The sequence below is a fragment of the Osmerus eperlanus genome, chromosome 24 (genome assembly GCF_963692335.1).
Source record: "Osmerus eperlanus chromosome 24, fOsmEpe2.1, whole genome shotgun sequence".
NCBI lineage: Eukaryota > Metazoa > Chordata > Actinopteri > Osmeriformes > Osmeridae > Osmerus > Osmerus eperlanus.
In genome coordinates, this window is record NC_085041.1 from 4,357,076 (window position 1) to 4,382,955 (window position 25,880).

The following is a 25,880-nucleotide window of genomic DNA, read 5'->3' on the forward strand; positions in this document are numbered from 1 at the left end:
AAACACGTTTTCAGTTCTTGTTGCTTTGCTCAAATCACAGCAAACATTCCCGTTGAAGTAAAGATTGTGCTTTATTATACTAAATCGAATCTATAATATACAAACATTCACAATATTTTGTACAATCACGTTGTGCTTCTCTTGAAGTCGTTTAAGTTATAAATGGCAAGTTTACATAAATTCTCTAGGTATATATTTTTCCCATACAGCATAAAAATAAATCCATACTTGGCTAACACTATTATAAGTTCTAACTATTATAAGTTTTAACTATAATTTACAAATTAACTTATAAAATAATCATATCATCACATGTAAATATTTTTGTATTATTCTCAATATAAACATAAAATACACATGATGGGAAATTACAGTTAAATATCTGCTATTTGACACAGAATATATTCACATTTGCTGTCACAATTACAGTCAATAAGTTTTTAGCACTTTTTTTTTTTACGTTTCTACTTCTTCCCATTCACTAATTAAATGTACATGTATGTTGGCTGACATTATCAACATGTAACACACCTGTTAAAGATACTGCACAAAACTCACAACCAAACAGTCAATATTATGTCATACACAACAGCGTTTGCTCTTTAAACACGTTTGTGAAAATAAACACTGTAAACATGAAAGCCACATAGCTACATTAGCGGGGGGTAAGGAATAAGCATCCTCTTCACTGAACTTGTGAGTCCGTCAAAAGAGTCAAAACACCCTGATTTACTATATAATATACATTTTAAGAGTGGCAGTTGCAAGTTATGTCTTTGTGTGCAAACTTGTGGTTCTAGACATAATAAGATAAGTTATAACCTATTTCACTCCACTAGAGGCAGCTGGTCCCTGTCAATACACATTAGACAAAAGGTGTAAACGACTGAACTTCACGTTATGACTATGCAGCTGACAAAGCTATATCTAACCTGTAAACATGTGATGTTAAGAGCTGTGGTTATGTGTCTATTGTGCTATGAATCCACACTTTTTCAAGGAGAAAGGCAGTGCAGTGCTACCTGTTTAACCTGCTTGGAGTTCCCTGTCCTCAGAATCTGAAGGTCAAAGGTGACATTAAGGGTGCAATCAATACTAGATAATAGTAGTAAGCAGTTGTCCTAGTAATAACAGATGTGTAGTGCTCACCTTCCTTCAGGCTGATACAAAGTGACAAACAGGCCTTGTGGACAGTTTTGGGGAACTGCAGAATTGTGAGAGTGACAGGGTGACGGTAGAGAATGAAGGGACAGTTGTGGAATGAGAGAAGTTCCTGGTGAATCAGCAGCACTTCTGAGGCAGCTGGGGAGGCTTGTCGGTCAGTCTGGTCGTCTTGGTGCCAGGCGCCATGGGTGGTTCCACGTCTACACGCTCTGACATCTTCACACAGATGATGTCGACCAGGCGCTCGAAGACCTGCCGCACGTTGATGTTCTCCTTGGCGCTGGCTTCGTAGTACTCAAACCCTGCCGTTGGAAAACAGGAACACACAGAGCTTGAAATGACTACCAACACAGAGCTTGAAATGACTACCAATCCAGACTAACAAATTTGTAAATTATTTAAACCTGATCCATGTTGTAAACATAAATATAATTTGTCATTTCATGAACTACAGATTAATTTAGGGTAAGAATAACAACTAAGAATACCCTAACGATATGTACATGTAAAGTAAAGTGACAGTTGGGTGAGATGGACTAATGGCTGCTGTTCAGGTTTGCTCACTAGCAACAAAAGTACAGTAATCACCATCATCTACTGCAGTTATATAGTCTTGTATTTAGACACTTATGAGCTCACCTAATTGCTCAGACAGATGTTTGCCCTTCTCAGGGGGCACCACCCTCTCCTCATCCATGTCACACTTGTTGCCCACCATGATCACCTGAGCATTATCCCAGGAGTAGGTCTTGATCTGAGTGGCCCTGAAAACACACACACATTCACACACACACAGGCACGCAGACACACAGATTTAAGCAAGCACAAACACATACATTACATACACAAACAATGCAAATAACATAATCTACCACATCTTGGAGATCAATTACTTATATAACAGTCATAGTCAGTCAAATCTGTGCAGGAACTGAACCCACAACAGTTCACGTGGAGCACGCTGCATGAATAAATGTTCCTTCAAACGTAACCATCTGGAGCACAGAAGGGTGGCATCTCACTGCTTTCTAAATATACTCCTTTCTTCATCTCCTCGCCTTCCCCGCCACTGCTCTGACAAGACATGACAGGGGAAAGACGAATGGACGACATCTATCTGGGCCTTCTATCTGGGGACAATAGGAAAGGCGGCCATTAGAAACCACCTCCTCTTCCTTTGGTGCAGCTCTTACCAGTCCTGCACAGCGTTGAAGGACTCCTCGTTGGTGATGTCGTACATGAGGATGAAGCCCATGGCTCCACGGTAGTAAGCAGTGGTGATAGTCCTGTACCTCTCCTGCCCTGCAGTATCCTAGAGACAAGAAACACACACACACACTTTTCTGACACTATTTACATGGACATTTACGTTTTTCCTGACTTCGTAATGTAAGCTACAGGAATTGTGACGAACCAAATGCTGTGGGACAGAGAAATCTATCCAAGTGCAGCATTTGGCCTGCGATTAGAAGATCTAGATGGTAACTGACAAGGAAGAAGAAGCAGGGATGGAAAGCTACACCAGCAGGCTTATCTTCTGTTGTTCCACATTAGCTTCATTCACTGAAGAACAGTTGCCTTGGCAAAGCGACACCGGAGCGCCCATCTGTGAACTACCAGGAGAAATCAGAAAGATCGACACCTTCTCACCCCGCCCGACGGCACGTGCGGGCACGTGACGCAGCTTCACACTGACAATCAAAACAGGAAACGCACGCACACCTCGCTGCTCCCATTCCACACTTATCATTTAATTATAGATTAAGCTGTGGTGTCTCCGCTGAGGAAGATCAGCAGCCAAGCTGGGAAAGCGTCGCCGGAGATTCAGATCGTTTGTGACATCTTACTTCCAGCGTCCCACCTACTGCACAGCATTTCTGAATGGAGTCTTTGTGCAGACCTATCACAGGATATGGTCCACCAAACAGAAATACAAACACAGATTGAAATGCTTTGTACAGCATTTTGACATGCAAATGTTATATTGCTGGCTGTGAAGAGGGCTGTATCTCCATATTTAGAGGCGTCATATTCATTGTACTCGGATGGCATGATGTCACTGTTTATCTGCGTCTGTGTTTTCATTAAGTAAATGTTCACTGGCAGAATGCAGGACACAGTGTAGCACTTTGTTAAAATCCAATTAATTATGACTATACATGCAACGTGAAATATAGATAGCGGTGCGAGCATTCGACTCACAGCAATCCATTCCTACCAGAGGACTGGTTCTATGTCCACACAGAAAGATGAGTTCCGAACCTTCACAATATATTATGAGTTAGGGAGGGAGGGAAAAGGGGAGGGATGGGTGTAGCTCAGTGGTTAGAGGAGTAACAGATCAAGAGGTAGCAGGTTCAAATCCCCCTCTGCATGTTTGACTATGTCAGTCAGTGTACAGGTGAAAACAACATGCACCTGTCTGTGTTTTCATAGTCAGGCTATAACCAAGGCATGGATGCAGTCTTGTAGCTTCACTCAGTTGCTAACATTCATAGCTCTCCATCTGTTTTGAAATGTGCTTCCGTGTTTGTTTTTACGTGTGTATGAAAGAGTGTGTGCGTGTTTCTTCGTGATCTATATTTATATCGCTACCGTGTGTTCAGGCAGGATCAATAGGCCCTGATTATCCCTCTCTCTTATCACAAACTGCAATTAGCTCTGGTCGCTCTGTCTGCCTACCCCACTTTGCCCCCCCCTCCCTACCCACCAGGCTCCTGTGTTCTACCCCTTCACCCGAGGGCGCCACTTTAATTGCCTCCGAGGACATCGCTGTTGGGGAGTGCGGTGTGAAGAGCCGCTGCCATGACAACCATCATCGCCGATGATGCAAGCTCGCCAGAAGCTTCTGTCTCCTTTTCTCCCCTCCGAGCAGATTGCTCTCTACATTTCGCGTTCTTCAGATCCAAAAGACAGGAGGATGTCAACATGTGTTTTGGCTCTGGATTCGATGTGTGTGTGTGTGTCTGCGTTTGTATTGTACATGATTGTTTGTGGTACTGTATATATTTACATAACCATCCTCAGTGTTAACATGATGATACAGCACTTATACCCAGATGCAAACAGCTGGAAAACAAACATCATCTGTACGACAGAACACACCCCAACCTCCAGTGTGGCATGCCACTCTAATACAGAGGAGAGGACCAAGCCTGGACTCACCCATATCTGCAGCTTCACCCTCTTCTCATTCCTGTAGACTGTTTTGACTTTAAAATCGATCCCCACCGTGCTCACAAACGAGTTGCTGAAGGAGTCGTCGGCGTAGCGGAACAGGAAGCTGGTCTTGCCCACGCTGCTGTTGCCAATGATGAGAAGCTTGAACATGTAGTCAAAGTTCTGGTCTGAGCCGTCTCTCTGCCCGAAGCGCTGGTCTGCTTTCGCCATCTGGGGACCAGTGATGATATGTGGCAGACTGATGAGTCAGAGACAGGCTTGGGGGAATTTGGGATCATGTCACTGAAGCATTTGTGCAATATTGATTCACTATCTGGAAGAATGTAGTATTCTGTTGAAAATAAAATAATCAGTTATTTAACTTTCTACTGAATACTGCATTCTGCCATGATCTCTGCTATGAGCTGTTAACCAATGGACATGGAAGCAGTACCAAATCCATGTTTGAAAGGACTGACTGACACCACAAAAACATGGACACAGTACAGCCATTTTCCGAGTTTACTGACATAATGTGTGTTTTTGACATAAGCTATTCAGGTCAATCATAATTATGTTCACGGTTAAACGATTTGCTCTCCTTTTTTCTATGAATAGGTTAGATAGAGTATATTATCAGACAACAATCACTATGAGAATACATGTATAAAATCGTTTTACGACCTGGTGCAAGCCTCTTTTTCAATGTGTGGGAATTCGATGCAAATAATTCTAGCAAACAGGTTTGCAACTCAGGTGTGCTTCTTATTTAAAATGGGTATTTTTTTAAACATCCAGTAGACTGATTTTTTTTTCCATAGAAAGAAATATCTGTGTAGAAATGTCTGAATAATAAAACAGTTATCAAGCCTACCATTATCCAATTGGCTTCAGTCGTTATGCCTGAGGTACAGTTGTATTCAAGCGTTCCGGTTGTCGTGCGTATGACATGATTGTTTATTCATTCAGTTTATTTTTATGGGGACGTGAATGAAATCTTACCTCAAATAGGGCTATGGGTGGTTCTCCTCTCCTGTCGTTTTCAACTCGCTGATTTAGCAAGCGGAGTGAGCTGTGCGTAATATTCTACTTGATGAAGAGATCTCGCTATCGGTTGTCTTGGTTATGAGGTAGCTGCTGTTCCGCGACCAAAAACGCTTAATAATGCACCGCAAAATATATGAACATTTTTTTGGACGCCGGAATGTAAATATTGCTTTTAAAATGTAAATTAATAGATTACTATGTCCTGTAGCCGAGTAAACTCTCCTTTAAATTAATCTGCATTGTATACAACCCTTGGCATTGACGGCAATATCCTGCCAGGGGCATACAGTATGGGACTATAATTCTCAAAGGTGTCAGCTGTTTCACCTCCTCCCTCCTAGAAAGGCCCTAAAAATATCTACTGCTATGAATGAACCAATTTTGTAACCAGACGGTGGCTCTGTGTGCATGACAGTGGCCGGCCTATCAGATTGCAGTATAGCAGAACGCTCATTTTTATCAGTTGAATGACTCACAAGCGGGTCAGTGGCGCTTGTAATCATTTCTTTAGAAAAAATGCAAATATATTAATAGTCTCCGGTCTCTAGGGGTAAATTACATAACTAGATTGCAATACCCTGCACAGCCAACATATGTCTAAAATATGCCACATTAAAATGCCTAAATGGCCAGTTTGTGACATTGATCATCTTAACATGTTGGGTTTAACAAGCACACCCGAATAAACAAAGTACACATTCAAGAGACAACATGTCCTTCCACCAACTCTGTATTTCACATTTGACCATTTCTATCCACTGAGATGTTCATACTCTCCTTGAAAAAACAAATTGAGCTTGGACAGTCAACTTAAAGGTATTATCAGGTATTATCAGGTATGTACAGTATATTACACAGAATATGAATGGGTTTAAGCCATACTGAAACCGAATCTGTTCTGATAGCACCAGGTTTTCATAGAGACCAGTGGCAAAAGTACTACAATATGATGGACAGGGAATAAAAAGCACATATTTAATTAGACAAATAATGTTTGGGGATTAATTTCCATTCATCATTTTGACCATATAACTTAAAAGGATGATTAAGTATATTTAAGCCTGTGATGTCCTACCAGTCCTCAACAAGGGGATCACACGGGCTACAGTTTCCAAAAAAAAAACTGTGCTAGCATTCCTTTGTGATTTCTTACGCCACGGCATATTGGTGCTCAATTTTACAGTCCTGATTCCCATCTTGATCTAGGAGTTAGCCGCGACGACCGTGGGACCGATGCCACTTAGCTCAAGCTCAGCTATCACAGACATGTGCCTGAAATCGGCTGGTTTGTGGTTGAAGCTCTCAACCAACTGGAAGGTCTGCTGCCGCTTGGTTGCGTAGAACAGTTGGAGTTGATTGGCCAGACACTGGGCCTGGTGTACGGTCTGAAAGAATATTAGGTTTCAAATATGTCAGAACCATATAAAAAGTAATATCAATATCACAAAGAGATATAAGCAATACAAAAGCCTTAAGAATGGGTATAGCTTAGTAGTAGAGTTCTGACAGATGAAGAGGTCACAAGTTCAAATCCCCCAATCCCCAAAATGTACATGGCTTTAGATAAGTGTCTGCTAAATTCAAATGTTCTAATTTTACATGAGTGAAAAGGCCTAGGCAGGCTCTACAGACAGATTTTCTGGGAAAGACTTACGATGAACTTGGGGTCCATCTCGGCTGTCATGAGCACTATGCCCTTGTCTTTCTGCAGATCTGGGTAGTGGTAGAGAATCAGTTGACTGGGAGCGTTCTCACCCATGGTCTGGGGAGGTCAACAAAACTAGAGTGAGTTCACACTCACAAGAGCAGTTGAACATTATGGTCCTCTCTGAAAAGGGTATGGTTAGGCAAGTCTAGCTGTAATAACATAGTATCGATATTAAGAAATAGGATCTACAAGATTACAATAAGAGTACCTGGCACCCAACCTGTTATGTCATAGTGCTGGTGTACATAAACAATATATGAGTAAACTGTACATTCTGTTGAAGTTGTCGGGCATCTACAATATTTTTGGAAGATAGAGGGCTGTATGATTACCTGGACATTGATCAATGATGTGAAATGGAACTGATATCCAGACCACTGTCCCAGGAAAAACTCATAACCCTCCTTCTGGGGCAACGCATACAGGAACTGCACACAGGGATAATAAGCTGCTTAACAACCAGCTTTTTCAGAATGATTCATCAAGCTTTGCTTGAATTTTGTTGTTGTTGTTTTGCTTATGAACATGTCGTCAAATAACACTCCTGTGAGAATGTTGAGTGACTGAATGCCAACTACACAAGCTAACCCCGAAGAGGAACCCGTGTAATTGCAAGAGATGGATTTATTGAATTAATTGACAACCCTTAATGGTTGTGTCTTTCAAAAGATCAGATACTTCTGCATTTAAATACTCTCAGCCAATAAAGAAGATTACTGATGTTGAAGAATGACCCTTACCGTGGGGCATGTCTTGGCTCTGTTGAACATCAACTCAAAAATCTGATCCTTAAACACAAACAAAACAAATGACATACTTGACCTCGGAAGAGCATTAGATTGATTTATTTGAAATGAACACACTGATAATGATATGGAAATAATTATAGTTTGTTATGAAGTAGAGTACATTATGATATGAAGTATATTACATTAAGAAAACTTACTGGTATGACAGCACTAATAGTGTCCTTTGTGGCATGATATCTCATCCAGATCTAGAAGGACAATACAAAATGGAGCACTTTCATGGCACAGCTGTGATAGAAAACAATAGAAGATTTTTATGATTTATGTGAAATATTTTGTCAAAACATGCAAGTGCACATACCTCACCAATCTCATCGCCTGAGTTATCCTTGATCAGCTCTAGATTTATGATGGATCCAAGGCTCTAAAAAGAAAAAAATATCATGTCATAAAAAGGGGATAATTTATCTTAATATGTGGCTTGGTCGTAAAGCAAAGCAGAGTCAAGCATTGGCTGGTGCTGAATGAATCAATCTTAAAAATGTGGTTGGTGGATGAGAGACGATGATCTTGGTGGAAAAAAGGAATCTGACCTAAGAAAAAAACAAGTTACCTTGTCTTTGGTGAATCCAGAGCCGGCTGGTTGCTTGTCACGTTTTTCCAGCTGTAAATAAAACATTTAGGTGATTTATTTTAATGTAAAACAAGAATAAATTCTCTTCTCAAGTGGGCAAACTGTAAGGCATCTCATCCAACAAGCTTCGTTCATTTACCCACTGCTCACACGCTATTTGTACACATTTTTAGTATTCTACTGCAGCGATACCTCGTCCTCCATGAGTTTTATGAACTCTGCTTGTTTGGAGTGTCCAAGTGGCTCTTTCCTGACTTCATCTCTTTTTTGTAGCCGAGTTTTGAACTCCTGGGGTTTGGCACTGAAAACGAAAGGTTAAATTAAGCTGATGTTACCCAGTCACATTCATTACACCTACACGAAACCGACGACCATCAGAATCCAATATGCTGCAGTTTACCCTCGGGAACTACATTGTTACAGTAGGCTACACCCATGTTTCAAACAGTCCAATATTAAATCTAGCTAAATTGCTACCTGAGATAACATGCCATTGCCAACGCTGTATCTGGGAGTGACAACAGGACGGGGAAAGATCGAATGTAAGAACAGCCTCGCTAGATTTAGCTACCCTGTCGCATTCAATCGAGGCAGTTGACTTTGCTCACCGGCGCAGTTTGTTGATCTTTTCCTGATATTTATTGTAATACGGGTTATCCTCCAGGTCTGGTTCTTTCTTCACTGAAAAAGCTCTAAACTGCGAGGGCACCAACCCTGGAATGAACGGTCTGATTCCCGTCGCCCTGACGGCTAACATCCCACGATACAAACATGACATTTGGACTAAGGCCGCCGCCATGTTTCCACTGCCTTTGTCGCACATCTATAATGTTCCGGGTAGAAGAAAACGACATATATGTTCCGAGGCGAGCCGTAGTCTACATAAGCATTGCGGTGCTACGAGACAAGGGATGATGTGAGAACTGAAAAAGTGTATAGAATCATCTTCCGACATGAAAGCCGTTGAATCAAACGAGTAGATTGAACCGGCTATGTAGGCTATAATTTTGATGTGTGTTATTATTTCTTTAATTAATTCATTGCCACCAAAGGAATCTTGCAGTAATTTAAGTTATATAGGCCTAACACATGACAATTTACAATGACTCAAAAAGCAAAGTCGTTTTTTTTTTTTTGCAATATTCTCATCCTATGGCAAATGGGAGTTCTCCACTGTCACCACTAGAGTGTAGGCCTACTACTTAATGGCATTGATAATATAAAAAATGTACATTATAAACAACTTAGGTGTTTGTTTCACAATGATCTCTATAGTAAACAAACAGAAAATCAAGACATTATTTTCAATGTGATATACTCAATTTTCCATGAAAATTCATCAGGCAAATACTTTTTTTTGTCCACATCCAGTGTATTTACAACAGATAGCCTACATGCATAGGCCGACATTGTGTTTATGTCCCTTCCAATGGGTTATTTTTTTTGGGGGGGGGGGGGGGGCATCCGATTTAATATCAGTTTACTGTAGCCTACATCTTGTCTTTGTGCCATCCACTTCGGTGTAATAACGATACAAGGACTACAGAGGACGCTAAAGGCTCGATTAAACTACTGGGGTTACAGACCATAAACTAAGAGTAGGCTGTCCATGGCTCGAACCTAGCCTAGCTAGCCGGTGTTGTGCGAACAGATGTCTCACATTATACTTTCTTTGTTATATAATTCAAAAAAAGAATGTGTGTAAATTACAGATGTTATTCTCAACACAAAATCCTCAAAATTCAAATCGTATAGTAACGAACGCGAACCAACATTCTTGCTCCACGACATCGTATTCTGAGTAAATATACACCAGCTATGATTAGGCTACCAAAGGAAATGTATTTTGTTGAGCAGGTTCAAAGTATTTCACATTGCTCTTCTTACTAATGCATAGGTTCAAAGGCATGAGATTTGAATGCAGTTAGCCTGCGCGTAGGGTGGGCTACTCAGACAACAGCCTTCTGATCCAGAATATCATCTGTCCTGAAGACGGACCAAAGGTTCACATGCCTATAGCCAACAAAAGACAAGTACTAAAACCTCTATGCATCAACATCAAAAAAAATGTTCTCACCATCAAATCCTTTTTTAATATAGGAAATATTACTGTTATTGTTTAAGTCAATGAAATACATGAAAAAATTACATAATAATCCCCCACCTGGACTATTCTGTTTTCAGACCTGTCAAACCTATACATACACATGTATTGATATTCAATGTATGCTATGAAATGTACATGATGCTGGGGTAGAAGGGAAGAAACGTATGCGGGGGAGAGCATTTCACATGGCAGGCCTTGTTTTCCATTTGATGTAAATGCCATTCACCCCCTGCTAACTCTGACTAGGAAAGTGTCACATGCATGAAACTTACTCTGGTTACTCTAGTAGTCCCCTCAGTGTACAGTAAGAATCATTTGATGCTGGGATATACAGAACAGACATTAGAGGGGGTGCATTTAATGGCAGTATTCCTTCTTGCCACGAAATGCGACAACTTTACCTCATACAAAAATAAAGTGTAGCATTTTCTTTTAACCGTCGGGCTGTCTCACACCCCCCACAGCGTGAAGGTTAAAACAAAATGCTTTTTATTTGTTTTAATATTGGGTAAAGTTGTCACAGCACAACGATGGGTCGTTGTGACCCGAAGGCAGCACAAGGGTTAAATTAAAAATAATACTTTCGTGGAACAAAGGCTTCCTTTCTATTTGGGGATTACCTACATGATTGAGTTTGGTGAGTGTGTGCATTGCACAAGATGGGGCTAGTACATATAACCAGAGTAAGTTTCAGGCATGTAACACTTTCCTAGTCAGAGTTAGCAGGGGGTGCATTTCATGGCAAGAAGGAATACAACAAGCCTGCCATGAAATGCACCCCCTCTATTGTCTGCTCTGTATATCCCATCATCAAATGATTCTTACTGTACACTGAGGGCACTAGTATGAGTAACCACAGTAAGTTTTAGGCATGTAACACTTTCCTAGTCAGGGTTAGCAGGGGGTGCATTTCGTGGCAAGAAGGAATACAACAAGCCTGCCATGAAATGCACCCCCTCTATTGTCTGCTCTGTATATCCCATCATCAAATGATTCTTACTGTACACTGAGGGGACTAGTATGTGTAACCAGAGTAAGATTCAGGCATGTAACACTTTCCTAGTCAGAGTTAGCAGGGGGTGCATTTCGTGGCAAGAAGGAATACAACAAGCCTGCCATGAAATGCACCCCCTTTATTGTCTGCTCTGTATATCCCATCATCAAATGATTCTTATTGTACACTGAGGGAGTATGTGTAACCAAAGTGAGTTTCAGGCATGTAACACTTTCCTAGTCAGAGTTAGCAGGGGGTGCATGGCATTTACGCATACGTTTCTTTCCTTCAACCCCAGCATTGTGTACATTTAATAGCATGCATTTAATACCAATACATGTGTATGTATAGGTTGGACAGGTCTGAAAACTGAATAGTCCATGGTAGGTGGGGGATTATTATGTTTTATTGTTTCATTTATTTCATTGACTTAAACAATAAGAGTAATATTTCCTATATCAAAAAAGGATTTGATGGTGAGAACATTTCTTTTGATGTTGATGCATAGAGGTTTTAGTACTTTTTTAGGCTATAGGCATGTGAACCTTTGGTCCGTTTTCAGAACAGCTGATATTCTGGATCAGAAGGCTGTTGTTTTTGACCTGTCTGAGTAGCCCACTCTACGAGCAGGCTAACTGCATTAAAATAAAAAATGCCTTTGAACCTATACATTAGTAAGAAGAGCAATGTGAGCAAAAATGTTGGTTCGCGTTCGTTACAATACGGTTTGAATGACGAATTTTGAGGATTTTGTGTTGAGAATAATATCTGTTATTTACACAGATAACCGACATTCTTCTTTTGAATTATATAACAAAGTATAATGTGAGACATCTGTCTCCCCTCCGTTTGGTTGCGATATCAAGACGAAATCCTTCACTTTTTGATTCCGAGTGGTTCGCGCGCGCTCCCGCGAGGGGGTGCCTCTCATGAAAGCTGTGCATCTGATCTCACAACACCGGAAAACACGTTTAACTTCAGGTCTACTGCATGGGTACGGAGAGAGTTGAGCAGAGACCGGATGGTGGTCGTGACAGTATTTTATGCATTGGGGAGATAACCATCTAAGGAAATATTTGGCGTAAATAAAAAATGATGTACACGGTTGTTTACACAATCCCCAAAGAGTCGTGATGGATAAGATACAGTGTATAGGCCAACAGTCGATACGGGGTGTTTTCACTCCCCATCATCACCACCTTTCAAGATTTCACCGAGCAAAAAGAACAAAGTGATCTGACATTTTCCTTCGTGCACAGCCTACCAAAGGCAGGTTCATGTGACAGGCCTACTGCCTATAGGCTGAGAAGAAGCGTTTGCTAATCGCATATCGGTTTCTCTATCTGTAAAAAATATATATAAATAATGTCATACCTAGGCCTATATCATAAGCGACAATCCCTACCGTTATTTTCCAAAAAATCAAAATCCATTATTTCACAATTCATTCTCCATTTAATTCGTGAAAAAGCAGCTAAAGGCTAATTTCAAAATAGCACAGGTTTATTTCCCTTAATTGAAATGCACATTTAGCTACATGTCTAATGTTGCATTAGGCCTATAGCCTATTTTCAGGACCTTTAGATTTCAAATTTCCCGCTGAATTAGGCTTATTTATGTACATAGCAATTTAAAATGTAAGTCTGTATTTTTTCCCCGCTCTTGCCTTCGTTAAAAAGCCTAATAATAATGAATTATTTAATAAATAATGGATTTAAGGGCTTATCGAATGAGCAGCTCCTGCAACTGGGCGCTTATCTCCCCTGGCCACATTGAAAACGTGTTCCGCTCCCCATACTAAGCAGAGCACTGGACATGATGTGGAATAATCTAGACCTCACTTCCCAGCTCCAAACAGCACTTCAGTGAATCTAAAACCTCGGACATGGATGACCATCGACAAAATGGCTCCACACATACTCCTTCAACAACATTCAAGCAACGGTAAGAAAATCATGGGCTATGGCCTACTAACAGCCTTTGGAATGTCAGGTTATTTTGGGGGGGGGGGAGATTTTGTGATAGGCTATCCATTGATCTGATTATGAGCATAACCAATTTCCTTCGAAAAAGCTAAATATTGTTTCCTATGTCGGAAAGATAAATGAAGGCCCATTTGTTCCATAAATGTTATCATTTTGGCAGCCATTTATGCCACTATCAAAACTATATGTTATTAAATATTAAACAATCTATTAGGCCTATGACCATATGTGTTAAGTAGCCTAGAAGGATATTTCGACGTAAAACGATGAAGTGCAGAGGGGCTATATTATTGACACAATTAGCCTGAGGAACGTTATTTTCGTGTCACCGCCATACAGCCTATTTATTTTACATTCATGATAGGCTATCAACAGACAGCTTTTAACAGCATGTTTGTTAACTGATAGCCTAAATATATTGTCAAAATCAGAATTTGTTCACAAACACGGAATTTATTGTCAGCTGCAACTAAATAAAACGACAACTAGGATACAAAAAGAAGACGTAGGCCTATTTAAAATGTTTATTGGACATAGACCTTTAGGTTAACCAAAAGTATAATCTTTCAAACACTAAGCCTATTCTAAAATATTTCCCAACCCATTTGTTGAAAAGCTGCATAGCACACGGAGACAGGGAGATTGTTTTGAGCTATGAACATGCCTGGCAGGCAACAAAATGATGCATAGACCAGGGGAAAAAAATACAAAATAACAAATCTACGAATGGTATAGCCTAAATAAATGAGACTACCCGAACATAGAACTGAAAATATGTATATAAGTCTATCGGTTTACATTAACTATAATGAAATAACTTAAATAGCTCCCTCTAGTTTTGAAATATAACCTGCGGTCTTGGCCATGTTTAGGGCCCCGTGCAGGTTGAAGACGTATCTGAGAGATAAAGGTCTGTTAAAACAAAGGGTCGGTTCGTCCGTTAAACAGACCGACAATGTTGAGGAAGATGATAAACGCCTCCCCAAGACTGCATGATTGTGTAGGCTAATGATAAGTCACGACAGTTAATTTGGCCAATAAGATCAAGGTCAAGAAGGAATGAAGCACGTATAACTAATTCTGGCGAAGTCCCCATAAAATCATCTGTTCACAAAAACCTTCATTGGCTGGATGATTGTCTGGAGTCAAGGTTTATGGATTATTAGAAAAATTGGACAGACGCAGAAAACGAATGAAATAGAAATCGACACAATCTTTTTTTTTTTTTTTTTTTTTTTAAACGATCAACAATTAGATTAGGACGCAGGTGAAATGTGTATGAAAAATCATGGTTTATAATAGCCAATAAAGATTGTGGCGTCATGCATTAGGAGCATAACAAGATTTCCATAAAGTGTATAGTTTATCCTAAATTAGTTAACCGCATGCATTATTTTTTCATTCTGTGTGTGTGTGTTTGTGGGGGGTGGTGGGGCTCATAATATTAAGCTACTGAAAGTAGACAGTGTCACGCAAAGGGGGCGTGCGCTGCAACCCACAGTTCAACACATACAAATAAGATAGCCCAAAGATGTCTTTCTTTTTCAGGTGACAATCTGGAATAGTAGGGTAGCTGTAACACTGGACAAGAGGAATTTGGCTTTATTCTTGTAGTAAACCATTGCTCTTAAAAGTTTACGCACATAGGCAAATCGAAAACAGCAGAAATGATGGACAAACTGAAACCAGAGAAGAGGCCGCGCACTCCGTCGGACGAGAAGGAGTTATCATGGCACGACAGCCCAACTTCCACAATGGGTCGTGTCAGCGCTGAGGGGCTGGCGGGTGAGACACAGGAAAACACGACGGCAGCTTCGGTGGAATCTGCTGTGAGTGAGCGGAAAGGGGAATATGTCCCCGGGGAGCACTGCAACGGGACTGTCATCATTAATGGCGTTACCAAGGAAACGGCTTACCACGCCAGCGACCTAAAAAAGGAAGTGCCGGTTATCGAATTGGCCAGGAGAGGAGGGAGTGCAGATATAAAAGCCAGGGAGCAGACGGCACACAGCATCCATAAGGTGCAGACCACCGAGCTGTGCAGACCACCGATACCTCTGCCTTTACCGCCCCGGGACCCTCTGAGCGACACTCGAATGGTGCAGTTGAGTCCACCCGCGTTCCCTCTCCCTGCACGAGCAATGCTGTACAGTAATCTTGCGCAACCGCTCGCCACCATGAACAGGTAAGATTTGATCCTTCGATTATTGTGCATCCTTGTTGATACTTTGCTATTCAATGGATGTTCGAGTTATTTGTTCAAAAGCCAGTTTCTATTTTTCACAGTTTGTGCAAAGTCCTGGTTTTGATTTAGAATATAGATGCTGCTATTTCACCAATGCTTATTATTTATTTGTATTTTTTCATCATGCGGACAAATATTTTGTTGTTATTAATTAATAAAGGCAATTTTGGTGATAAATGAATCAGGACACTCATTAGTGAAAGGAAGCGTGATAGTCAACACAATGTGTTAGTCTACACTCAGATCATTCGTTTGACATCACTAAGATTGTTTTACATTCAGGATCTCATCTCATATTCTGCAAGTGAAAGCAAAATAAGATACCGTGAATTTCATGGAAATCGAAGAATAAAATACCAGTGTTAGACAAAAGCATGTAAACGACTCATCTGTGACAAAATGGTAGCACCTTCCAACGGATTTCTATTTAACTTACTTACCCAATGTTATTCCCTGTGCAGTGGCTACAGTGGCGAACCGGAACAGTACGGCATGTACCCCAGCAACAGGATGAAACGTCGACCTGCTCCATATGAGGTTGAAATCAACGACGGTATGATACATTTAGATGTTTTAGACTTTTTTGTATTTATACTATCCTATTTGGCTCTTAATCAGATTATCTTAATTTGACACAAAATTATTACTTTCCTGTTCATACATCCAACAATAATGGGGAGCAACATTTCAGAAACCATAAATAGTCCACAAAAGGATAGGCCACAAAAGGAGGTACAAAAGAAATGAGGTAATTTACATATAGGCTACAGAAATTACATTCAAAACATTTCATAGAATTCAAATGGTGCAGTTCATTTAATTATATAGATACTGTGATGTAAAAGATCATAGTTGGAAGAGGAGGTGGGCAGAGAAAAGTATAGAGGGGTAGAAGATCTCATAGAAACAACACATTTGAAACGAACAGCAAGAGGCTGTCTGTAAACAAAGTGTCTGCCTGTCTGCCAGGAAAACAGTGTTAGGAGAGAAAACAGAACCAACCCATGATGTTACCACAGCACCGCCTGCAAAATAGGTTTGGCTGTTGTCTGGGAGTACCCACCAGACTGCATTCCTTTAGCTTTATAAGGAATATATCTGTCGCTGTTCCTACCTTCATAAACATGCTATAAAAGTGCAAATTAATTTAAATCCTTACATACTTAGGCTATGGCACTAGTACATTTCGAACGTGAATGTTGTAACACAACCAAGATATGTGAAAATAGTTGAACTGTATGCTAACCGCATGAAATGGAAGACTTGACCTGACCCATGACCCTCCTCTTCTCCCTCAAGGCTCGCAGCCCAAAATCGTGCGTCGGATCTTCACCAACAGCCGCGAACGCTGGCGACAGCAGAATGTGAACGGGGCGTTCGCCGAGCTCCGCAAGCTCATCCCAACCCACCCTCCGGACAAGAAGCTCAGCAAGAACGAGATCCTCCGATTGGCTATGAAGTACATCAACTTCCTGGCCAAGCTGCTGAGCGACCAGGATGATGTGCTGGGGGGCGTGGACGGCCCGCCGGGGCCCCGGGTCCTCGAGGGCCGGGACGAGATGCTCCAGGGCATGCTGTCCCCCGACTCTAGCTGTGGGAGCCTGCTGGATGGGGACGCCAGTCCGGATAGTTTCACCGAGGACCATGACTCGTCTGTGGAGACTCACCTGCCCGCCGCCAGAGGCCTCCACAATCCCTCCAGAATACACCTGGAAGGAGGCAACCAGAGATGATCCGCCATTTTGGATCTGGAGAGGACAAAGGCCGGGGAGAAGAGGACAAGTGGAGGAGGGCTCGGCTGGACTACTGTTGTGAGGGTTTGGTATTTGGAAGTGGATGAACATCCACAGTTTTGCAAATTCTCTGAGTTTGATGGCTGTTTTGAGGCCAGAGGAGAGATTGTTCTCTGTTGCTTGTCTCTGCTGCTGTTGTAAGTAGCTGATGGATTGTGATTTGTGGAAGTCACACCTGAAAGAACAAAAAAGGATTTCAGAAAATGTTTAAATGGAGATGTGCATAAAGAGAAAATATTATATTTCGAAAAAGGCATGGGGTACAGTATGGTGCCTTGCCATACAACAATATTGTATTATTTAAGGTACACTGCCCTGATTTAAGAACAAACTTTTTGCTCAAATGTAAACTGTTCGGTTTTCTCCTTTGTCACCTCAAATCTTACGTGGTTGTCCATTTAATTCATTGAATGTTGGGCCAGAAACAATAATATTGATCAAAAATGATGTTATACCTTCAGAGAGCAGCAGTTAGATAACTGGTAGATAACTGGTAGAAGACCTCCATATGACTGTTTCTGCTGTGAGAGTTAAAGGCATTTGAACATTTGAAAGTGTACAAGGTAATGTGATATTCACAGAGACTGTATGGTTATTACAATAATAGTATGTCTCGTTTAGGAAAATGTTCATGTAAAAGGCACACACACAATAATATTTGTCTGTTTAGACATTAAGTGAGAGTTGCTTGCAATAGAAAAGGTACAAGTATTCTACCCCATGTGTACATACACAACAGTCCTGTAAATCTCAAATGGAACAAACGTTAATTTTGTACTTCTTTTCTCGACGTGTGACTAAGGTACATAGATTACTATGTTTTCTTCTTTTATTGTTTCCTCATCTCTAGATTCTAGAATTATATTAAATTGTATAAGTGTTTTATCACTGTATGAACACGATGGAATTCTGCTTCCTCAGCAGAATATTGAGTAACCACAATTGGTACCTTTAATTCTTGTATGTCATCAAAAACATTTTATTATTTTATTGTGATGATTGGTAGATAAATCTTTGTTTCGGTGATGAATATATCTATAAATACTTGCAGCATTATATCACAGATTTTTTAAATAAAATCACTAAATAAAAAGAATGAAAACTATTTATGACAAACCTGTCTATTCCATTTTGTAGATTTGTACACTACCAATGATCCATGCTTTTGTATCTGTCATTTTGTGCAGGACTGCTGTATAGTTTAAGTAATGCATAAATAATAATGTACTTATCTACAATTACAGCAGCAATAAAACAGCATATTGGCACACAGCACATTAACCTATAGCACATTTTCCACCATCTTAAAACCCTTTTCACCTTCATAATCCACAGTCATGAGTTAAGGTATATATGTCAGAACAGATGAGATGCTCAGAACCCACATAACCTCCCTCTTTCCACCATGAACACGCCATTGGTGCAACACCCAAATTTGTGATCACATATTAGGGTGTTGCACCACTATTCATCACATGACCCGTTCATGGTGGGAAAATGGAGGTTGTGTGGGTTATGTGGGTACACAGGGGACTGGTAGGTCACTATTATCTTTCCATGTTGATTGGTAGTGGTAATGGCTGATAACAATCTAAGCCAATCAAAAGGCCATTGGATAGGTGGCAGATCCCAGTGGAAGAGAGGGTTAATTTCCAATTCCCAGCACAGTCACAATGCTGTCTCTGTGTCTCTGTGTCTCTCTCTCTCTCACACACACACACACACACACACACACACACACACACACACACACACACACACACACACAGCGTATTTGTATGTCATTGTCTTTTGATGAACGAAAACATGTTATATCATAGCAGCTCAAAATTGATCAGAAATTACTACTCTGCTTTGCTCTTTGCAATTTTTTTGTTCTTTCTCCTCCTTGTACCCCTATACAGTACTGTACCCTGCATCTCACTACTCACAACTCACTCTTGTTCTTTGTTGATATGAACCTGAAACCAGTCAAAATCTATTGAGCAGTCAGTACTGTTACTGTAACAAATGGAAAGCACAATGTTCAGGGCCATACAATTTGTTCATTGTACAGTATACAGCCTACAATACACTGTATTACAATATACAATACAAAAAGGGACAAAAATCAAATTAGTAAACATGTGATCAATGTGCTTCTTCTTGTCTTTGGGCTGGGTCAGGCCAGAGCACTTTGTCGACATCACAAGCAATATTTTCCCACCTTCAACAACCTATTTGCTCTCTGAACTGTCTTATATTGGTTGTGTCACATAATTTGAAACAAGTTAAATCAATTTTGAGTGGTTGTGTTTTGTCAATGACATGTTTTCTCTATTTGTATTTGATTTTTGCCATTTGTGTTTACCCGTATGGATGACATGTGCATTAGAGTGCAGAATGTGCTTTGAGAATGTGTTTAGAGTTTTACTGAAAAGTCGAAGTGAGATCTGCAAATTGTGTTTTACCATGTGAAATGGTTTAAGGTATTGACAACAGACTGCACAGTTAGCTACACGAGTTCAGGCAACTGAGAACTTTGTTCAGCCAATGGGTTTAAGGGTTTTAGCAATTGAGAAAAACTGTAATATCACAATCTTACCTCCCCCAACCGCTTAAGGGACTCCGGATAGATCGGGGAGTGATAGACTCTAAACGGCGTTTAGGATGTCGTGTGTACCGCAATAGGGCGTCCTTTATAATCTCCACTCATTTATGACCCGCGAACACGAACATATTGTATTGCAGAACACACAATATTTGACCAACAACACGTAATATGACAAAAAAAAGAAATGTAGGCTAATGTCATTGATAGGTTACCCCAAATCTTTTTTTTAATCTGATTGAATACAATAAGATGTAATGTAGCTATTATTGTGTCTTGCATTCAAACTCAATTAAACAGGCAGGTGTAAAGAGTTCAGGTTCACCCAACCCACGTTGATTTACACTTGTATCATCGTGGCGACCACTCAAGCGTACCGAGTTCTTTTCCCGCCGCCAGTTCCCACTTGAAAGAATAGGATTCAATCAGAACGAAGAAAGCGCAGTGCAACCGCGGTGTGACACGGCCTTGTCTTTTTTTAATTAACTCCAGCATCAATCTCCCATTTTCCCATAAGAAGAGCCTGGGAGGTTAGTGGGTAAACCCACACTTGATAGATCTCCGAGGAGAGCCCTTTGACAGAGGCTCAGCGTTACAGGCAGATAACAAAACGCGCCCTTATGGACCGAGATAACTAGGGGGCGGGAGAGCGAATTCAATTAAGGAGCCCCTCCCCTTCTCTCTATCCTCGTCTCTCTGTGGTGACACGATGGCCCATTGGGGAGTTGCGTGGCTCCAGAGAACATGGGATTGGGGAGGTTCTCAGCGGGCAGAGAGACAGTGGGGAGAGAGACCGCTAGTGGATCTCAGGACTGCTATCTGGCCCCTCCATCAGAGTAGCTTACTCCCCTGAGGCGTTTGTGTGTGTGTGTTGGGGGGGGGGGGGGGGGGGGGGTATGTGTGTGAGAGAGAGTGTGTGTGTAGGCCAAACCCACACTAAATTAGCAAGCTCTTTAAACCAGCCCTGCCCCCTCATTAACACCGAAGCCAACTTCTCTCACGTCTGCTGTTCCTCTCACATAAACACCGTCTCTCTCTTTCTCATCCCGTAAACACCTTTTCTGTCTCTGTCTCTCTCTCTACCACACACACACACACTCTCTCTCTCTTTCGTTCCCCCTCACTCAGAAAAGCGGTCCCAAGGGTCCAGAGGGGGCGTGCTCCACGCCCTCAGCCTGCCCGGCCCCCCTCCCTTCCCAGTTACCCTCTCCTCTCTATCTGCTCTTCCAATCAAGCCTGTTCACCCCCCCCCCCTCCTCCTCTGCCCCATGTGGCCACCTCAGAAGCGCTCGGTACAGTCTCAGGGCTGAATAACAGCTAGTCGGCTGATGTGTTGCTTAATGAGCCACAGTGCTTCTGATGACCACTTCTCCCCAGTTCTGCTTAGCCAGTCGTGTACAATGGCAGATATATCACAAAGTCTGAAAAATGTATAATGTATTAATGTATAATTATTACATGCACCTCTATCTTTATCCCAGCTAATATGCTGACAAGCGAATAACATCATCAGCATTGAATAGATGACTCTATAACTCAGGTCTGCAGTGACTTATTTGGAGATCTGTCCGGAGACTGACCCCCTAACCCAGTCTCATGAAGCACACATTTAACATGTTTATTTTGTCATCCAATCCTAGAACAATATGTCGACCTACTGTAGTCTGGTATTAATAAATCGTTATTAGGGTTTCTGTACTTTATTGATGTGATGTTATGAATGCTTTAAACACACTGCCTGAAGATGTAAGAGCAATATAAGTTATATAAGCTTATTAGTGCATGCATGGTCTATGAATGTGAATCAATTAGTGTTTCCAGGTAACGGCTGAAACCTTTCTATGGAATCTTGGTTTGTTTGAGTAAGCATGGTTAACTATTAACTGGATTAACTACCATTTCGGTCAGGAGGTAGAACAGCACTAACACTGCGTTTAGTTGTGACACTTCATGTGAAAAGCAGATCACCGAGGTATTGTTGGTGTTTAGTTGATAATTTTGACCCTCTTGGATGTTGAAACGCAGACTGGACTTCCTCCGAGATCTAAACCATGGGGAGAATGAACTCTGTTTTGTTTCTCATGCTGACACTTGGTGTGGTGACTGCCCAGACAGGTAGGGTTTCGCAATGGACTTATTATTGTAAAGAAACTTCACTGCCTCTGATGTATTCTTCAGCACCGTTTCCTGTTTACATTGTGAATGGTTGAATGACAGTATGGGGGAAGGATCGGGCATTATTTTTCTTTTTAAAGTCTCACCTTCAATTCCATCATTGCTCGATGGCTTTGGCATTTCGGCTAAGTCTGAGCGCAGCCTATTTCATCTTTGAAGCTCAGCATGTGCTCCTTTTAGAGGTAAAGCTGGTCAACAGCTTCTTAATCCTATATCTGTACAGCGCTTCCTGCTGGAGGAAAACCCCTAAACACAACAGCCATGCTAGTAATACCATCCACAGAGAGAACGCCAATCACAGAGTACATAGACCAGGAAATTGGCAAAGTTTAGGATGTGGGATAGTCTGCAGAGTGGAAGAATGGTTGATCATCATGTACTGTGGGTGTGGTTGCTGTACCAACGGTCTCTCCTCCATCCTGACGCTAAGCTGAGGGCCGGGCGCTGCCACAGTGGCTGACGGGCTTCATCGCCGTGGCTGGCTTCCTCTTCCTTGTTTTCGTGACGTTCCTCGTCAACAAGGCCTGGTGCGACCGCAGGTAGTAGAGGATCTCTTTTTCTTCCTTTCTCTGGTCTGAGACCTGTTTAGTAACAGCTCGTCACAGATGACCTGAAGGACTGAAAGAAGTTGGCATTAAGATCATTCAGATGAAGCAAGCTTCTTACTGTATGCCATAGGCTCACCAGCAAACAGCATTTTTCAAGGACCAAGATAAGAAAAATACTTTTGTGTTTTGAGAGGGAGGAACCCCGAATTATGAATTAATCAAGAAGATGAGAGGATAAAACTAGTGTTAAAATAAATGACTTTCTTCTGGTTTAATGTTCTGTCCATACGTTGGTAGTAAATTCGACCTAGATACACTCAAATAATCATCTCTCTTTAATACCTTTAGCTGTAAACTAATGTCTAATGAAGAAAATAACTGTTTCTGGATCAGTAGGTTTTACACTGAAGACACCTTTTTATGTATTGCTACTGTGTGACGGTAAATATGCTGAAGAAATAACTGTCACTTACTTGACCTGTGAAGCAAAGAGATGAGAGCGGAGCCGGTGATGGTGGAAGACCACGCAACGACGAACGGAGCGACCTATGACACCTCTCTCAACGTGCTCAGGTAAGCTAAGCTGCCAGTCCTGTCTGGAATAAATGAATGTCCTGATAAGATAGAATGGGGTAGCCATTACCGTACAACCTGATAACATCCTTAATTACAACCTTATATTAAAAGATAGTGCAGTATAATACAACTACTGTATTGGTTTGACCATATTGTTTTTTATTAAGACCAATATAGTTTACTACTGTGCTTATCTGAACCATTTCATTTTGTAATCACAGTGGTTGTTTGTTTGTGTGTGTGTGTGTGTGTGTCTGCGTGCGTAACAGGAGTGCTGAGCACGAGGGTGCCTATGAGAACTTGGCTCTCGATCACAGAGAAGACAAAGTCACTGTCATGTGACTGACGTGGACCAATCCAGTTCACTCCTTCGCTGTTTGGTTTTCGGCCAAGCTCTCTTTCACAACATAAAATGATAGGACAACAGAATGCACCAGATTACAACTGGATCTCCTAACTCCACTTTTAACAACACTGCTTGAAGGTGATAGGACAAATGATTTAAGATACAGAAATATTTGCATGAATCTGTATGAAAATCTAAAACTGCCTCAAGAAAATTTGTAAGAAGTGTATACAGTTGACCCCATCAAGTGTATATGTGTTGGTGTATAGGAAGACTGGTCTTCGTTATTCACATTTAATGGGTAATCCTGTCAAATCACCTGTCCTTCTCCAGTTTAAAGTATCATGTGAGTAATTATTAATCTCACAGACACAAACATTGTCCCAGATGAATCATCACAATAATCATGCAATTATTCACTTCTGGCCATATATATATATATATCCTTAGCCCAAAGTTAACATGACGGAAATTGTTTTGCAAATGGGTTGTACTTTTTTTAATAAAACATACATTGTTGATCTTAAGACAAATCATGAGAACTGAAATAATAAACATATGAAATTAAGCAACAAACACACACATACATAGAGGAGAAGACTTGCATTATTGATCACAGACTATATATTTGCATACCTTTTCCATAGATACAGTCTTTCTATCCATTTTAAGACGGCATCGCTGGTCACACACAGTCTACAAATGTAAGGGTTCTTTGGATTAGAAAATGCTGTGGTACTTTGTGGATCAGTGTTGACAACGTTCAATAACCCAATTCTGCAGCTTGTGTCACTAACTCCATAAGGATTAAAACACGAGCATGAAGGCGTAAGGATGCACACACAGGTACACACACAGGTACACACACACACACACACACACACACACACACATCTACTGCTGACTCGCATACAGGGAGAGACGGAGAGAAAGAGAAAGGAAACAGAGAGGGAGGGAAAGAGAAAAGGAATTCAAGAGAGAGAGAAGTATGCAGTAGGGCTTTCAGCAGTGGGTGGGTTTCCTTTAAAGGGATCTGGCTTTAAAACGACAGCACAGCACTTAGCTTCCACAAAATAATAGTAGTCCTCCACAATCCAGGTCTTCCTTACCCCTACACACACCTTCCACACACACACAGCATCAACACGCATACACACACACACAAACATAAACATCATCCACAGATACACCAGACAGATGCAGTGTGCCTTACTCCGTAGCAATAACGGGGAGCTTCCCAGTGCATTGGCGGTCAGTGATGTCACTTCCTGTGAGTGTGGACGGCTTGGAGTGACACAAGCAACTGACCGTGGCCGAGACAGGATATCCTGTCATTGTTTGGCATGGTAAGCATCGCACAGCTGGACTGTGGGCAATTGTGAAACACACACACACACACACACAAATGTTTGACTTTAACAAACTAAAGAAAAATCACAGATTGACTTGACAATCTACCTTTAGTACCTCTATGAAGCACAACACGAGATTACATATTCAAATAATAATTCCCATCGTAATATTTCCACAGGATCCTACCGACAAACATCCCATACAGCTCCCATCGCTAACCCACAGTACCAGCGCTGGGTGTGTGTGCTGCAAACACACACGCGCACACACACGCACACGCACACTACTGCAGGTCCAGAACCTAAGCTGCCTGGTGCCAACTTCACCAGGCTCTCATCCTCCAAGTAATCTCCTTTCACAGGACTGGACACTAACTTGACACATTTCCCCCTCAGACAAAGCAACATAGGACATATTTGGCAACTAGTTAGCATCTAATATTGTTAGAGAACACAGAGACACAGAACTGAGAACAGACACTTGAATATTTTTCACCATATTCACAGACAAGGAGTTCTTCCTGAGTGTTACCTACATACTCTGAAAGTTCTACCGTGAACCACCTTAGTGGACGTAACAGAGCTTACTGAATAAACATGTTCAGATTGCCATTCCTCTCCCTGCTTTTCCAATGAGTGTTTTCAACTGGCAACCTTTGGCAAAAACCTCCTACAACAAAGTGGAACAACACTGAAAGCTTATGATAA

At 41.3% G+C, this 25,880-nt stretch overlaps 4 protein-coding genes and 1 long non-coding RNA gene across 6 annotated transcripts; 2 read left to right on the forward strand and 3 right to left on the reverse strand.

Moving 5' to 3' along the window:
* Positions 1–52: 52 nt before the first annotated feature.
* On the reverse strand, positions 53–5,727 carry rab3b (RAB3B, member RAS oncogene family). The gene is made up of 5 exons (XM_062450942.1): positions 5,326–5,727; positions 4,330–4,554; positions 2,358–2,476; positions 1,804–1,928; positions 53–1,466 (listed from the first exon to the last, which is right to left on the reverse strand). The coding sequence occupies exons 2-5, from the start codon at positions 4,552–4,554 to the stop codon at positions 1,282–1,284; spliced, it is 654 nt and encodes a 217-aa protein (XP_062306926.1). The 5' UTR covers positions 5,326–5,727; the 3' UTR covers positions 53–1,281.
* A 355-nt stretch (positions 5,728–6,082) lies between these two features.
* atpaf1 (ATP synthase mitochondrial F1 complex assembly factor 1) lies at positions 6,083–9,301 on the reverse strand. The gene is made up of 9 exons (XM_062450894.1): positions 9,070–9,301; positions 8,654–8,762; positions 8,441–8,491; positions 8,189–8,251; positions 8,025–8,075; positions 7,819–7,866; positions 7,411–7,506; positions 7,025–7,132; positions 6,083–6,755 (listed from the first exon to the last, which is right to left on the reverse strand). Exons 1-9 carry the CDS (start codon positions 9,282–9,284, stop codon positions 6,573–6,575), a joined length of 924 nt encoding a protein of 307 aa, XP_062306878.1. The 5' UTR covers positions 9,285–9,301; the 3' UTR covers positions 6,083–6,572.
* Positions 9,302–13,371: 4,070 nt separating this feature from the next.
* Positions 13,372–18,692, forward strand: tal1 (T-cell acute lymphocytic leukemia 1). 2 transcript variants are annotated; one of them, XM_062450687.1, is made up of 4 exons: positions 13,372–13,506; positions 15,096–15,732; positions 16,254–16,345; positions 17,092–18,692. In XM_062450687.1, the coding sequence occupies exons 2-4, from the start codon at positions 15,215–15,217 to the stop codon at positions 17,523–17,525; spliced, it is 1,044 nt and encodes a 347-aa protein (XP_062306671.1). In that variant the 5' UTR covers positions 13,372–13,506; positions 15,096–15,214; the 3' UTR covers positions 17,526–18,692. The 2 variants fall into 2 exon arrangements, with proteins under 2 accessions (XP_062306671.1, XP_062306672.1); XM_062450688.1 differs by having other exon boundaries at positions 13,392–13,506; positions 15,182–15,732.
* Positions 18,003–24,204, reverse strand: LOC134011188 (uncharacterized). Its single transcript, XR_009928386.1, has 3 exons — positions 23,372–24,204; positions 22,751–22,968; positions 18,003–18,106 (listed from the first exon to the last, which is right to left on the reverse strand). It is a non-coding gene; the product is annotated as an uncharacterized LOC134011188 (long non-coding RNA).
* On the forward strand, positions 22,070–24,332 carry pdzk1ip1 (PDZK1 interacting protein 1). Its single transcript, XM_062450690.1, has 4 exons — positions 22,070–22,290; positions 22,781–22,889; positions 23,385–23,471; positions 23,744–24,332. The coding sequence occupies exons 1-4, from the start codon at positions 22,227–22,229 to the stop codon at positions 23,814–23,816; spliced, it is 333 nt and encodes a 110-aa protein (XP_062306674.1). The 5' UTR covers positions 22,070–22,226; the 3' UTR covers positions 23,817–24,332.
* The last annotated feature ends 1,548 nt before the right edge of the window (positions 24,333–25,880 follow it).

Coding starts and splice junctions, on each gene's coding strand:
- rab3b (XM_062450942.1), bottom strand. CDS start 4,554: ATGGCGAAAGCAGACCAGCGCTTCGGGCAGAGAGACGGCTCAGACCAG. Junction 1,929..2,357: donor TTCAACGCTGTGCAGGACTG/GTAAGAGCTGCA, acceptor GTGTGTTTTCAG/GGCCACTCAGATCAAGACCT. Junction 1,467..1,803: donor ACATCTGTCTGAGCAATTAG/GTGAGCTCATAA, acceptor TTCCAACGGCAG/GGTTTGAGTACTACGAAGCC.
- atpaf1 (XM_062450894.1), bottom strand. CDS start 9,284: ATGTGCGACAAAGGCAGTGGAAACATGGCGGCGGCCTTAGTCCAAATG. Junction 7,867..8,024: donor CTATTAGTGCTGTCATACCA/GTAAGTTTTCTT, acceptor TTTGTGTTTAAG/GATCAGATTTTTGAGTTGAT. Junction 6,756..7,024: donor AGATGGACCCCAAGTTCATC/GTAAGTCTTTCC, acceptor ATATTCTTTCAG/ACCGTACACCAGGCCCAGTG.
- tal1 (XM_062450687.1), top strand. CDS start 15,215: ATGATGGACAAACTGAAACCAGAGAAGAGGCCGCGCACTCCGTCGGAC. Junction 15,733..16,253: donor CCGCTCGCCACCATGAACAG/GTAAGATTTGAT, acceptor TTCCCTGTGCAG/TGGCTACAGTGGCGAACCGG. Junction 16,346..17,091: donor TGAGGTTGAAATCAACGACG/GTATGATACATT, acceptor TTCTCCCTCAAG/GCTCGCAGCCCAAAATCGTG.
- pdzk1ip1 (XM_062450690.1), top strand. CDS start 22,227: ATGGGGAGAATGAACTCTGTTTTGTTTCTCATGCTGACACTTGGTGTG. Junction 22,291..22,780: donor TGTGGTGACTGCCCAGACAG/GTAGGGTTTCGC, acceptor CCTGACGCTAAG/CTGAGGGCCGGGCGCTGCCA. Junction 22,890..23,384: donor AAGGCCTGGTGCGACCGCAG/GTAGTAGAGGAT, acceptor TGACCTGTGAAG/CAAAGAGATGAGAGCGGAGC.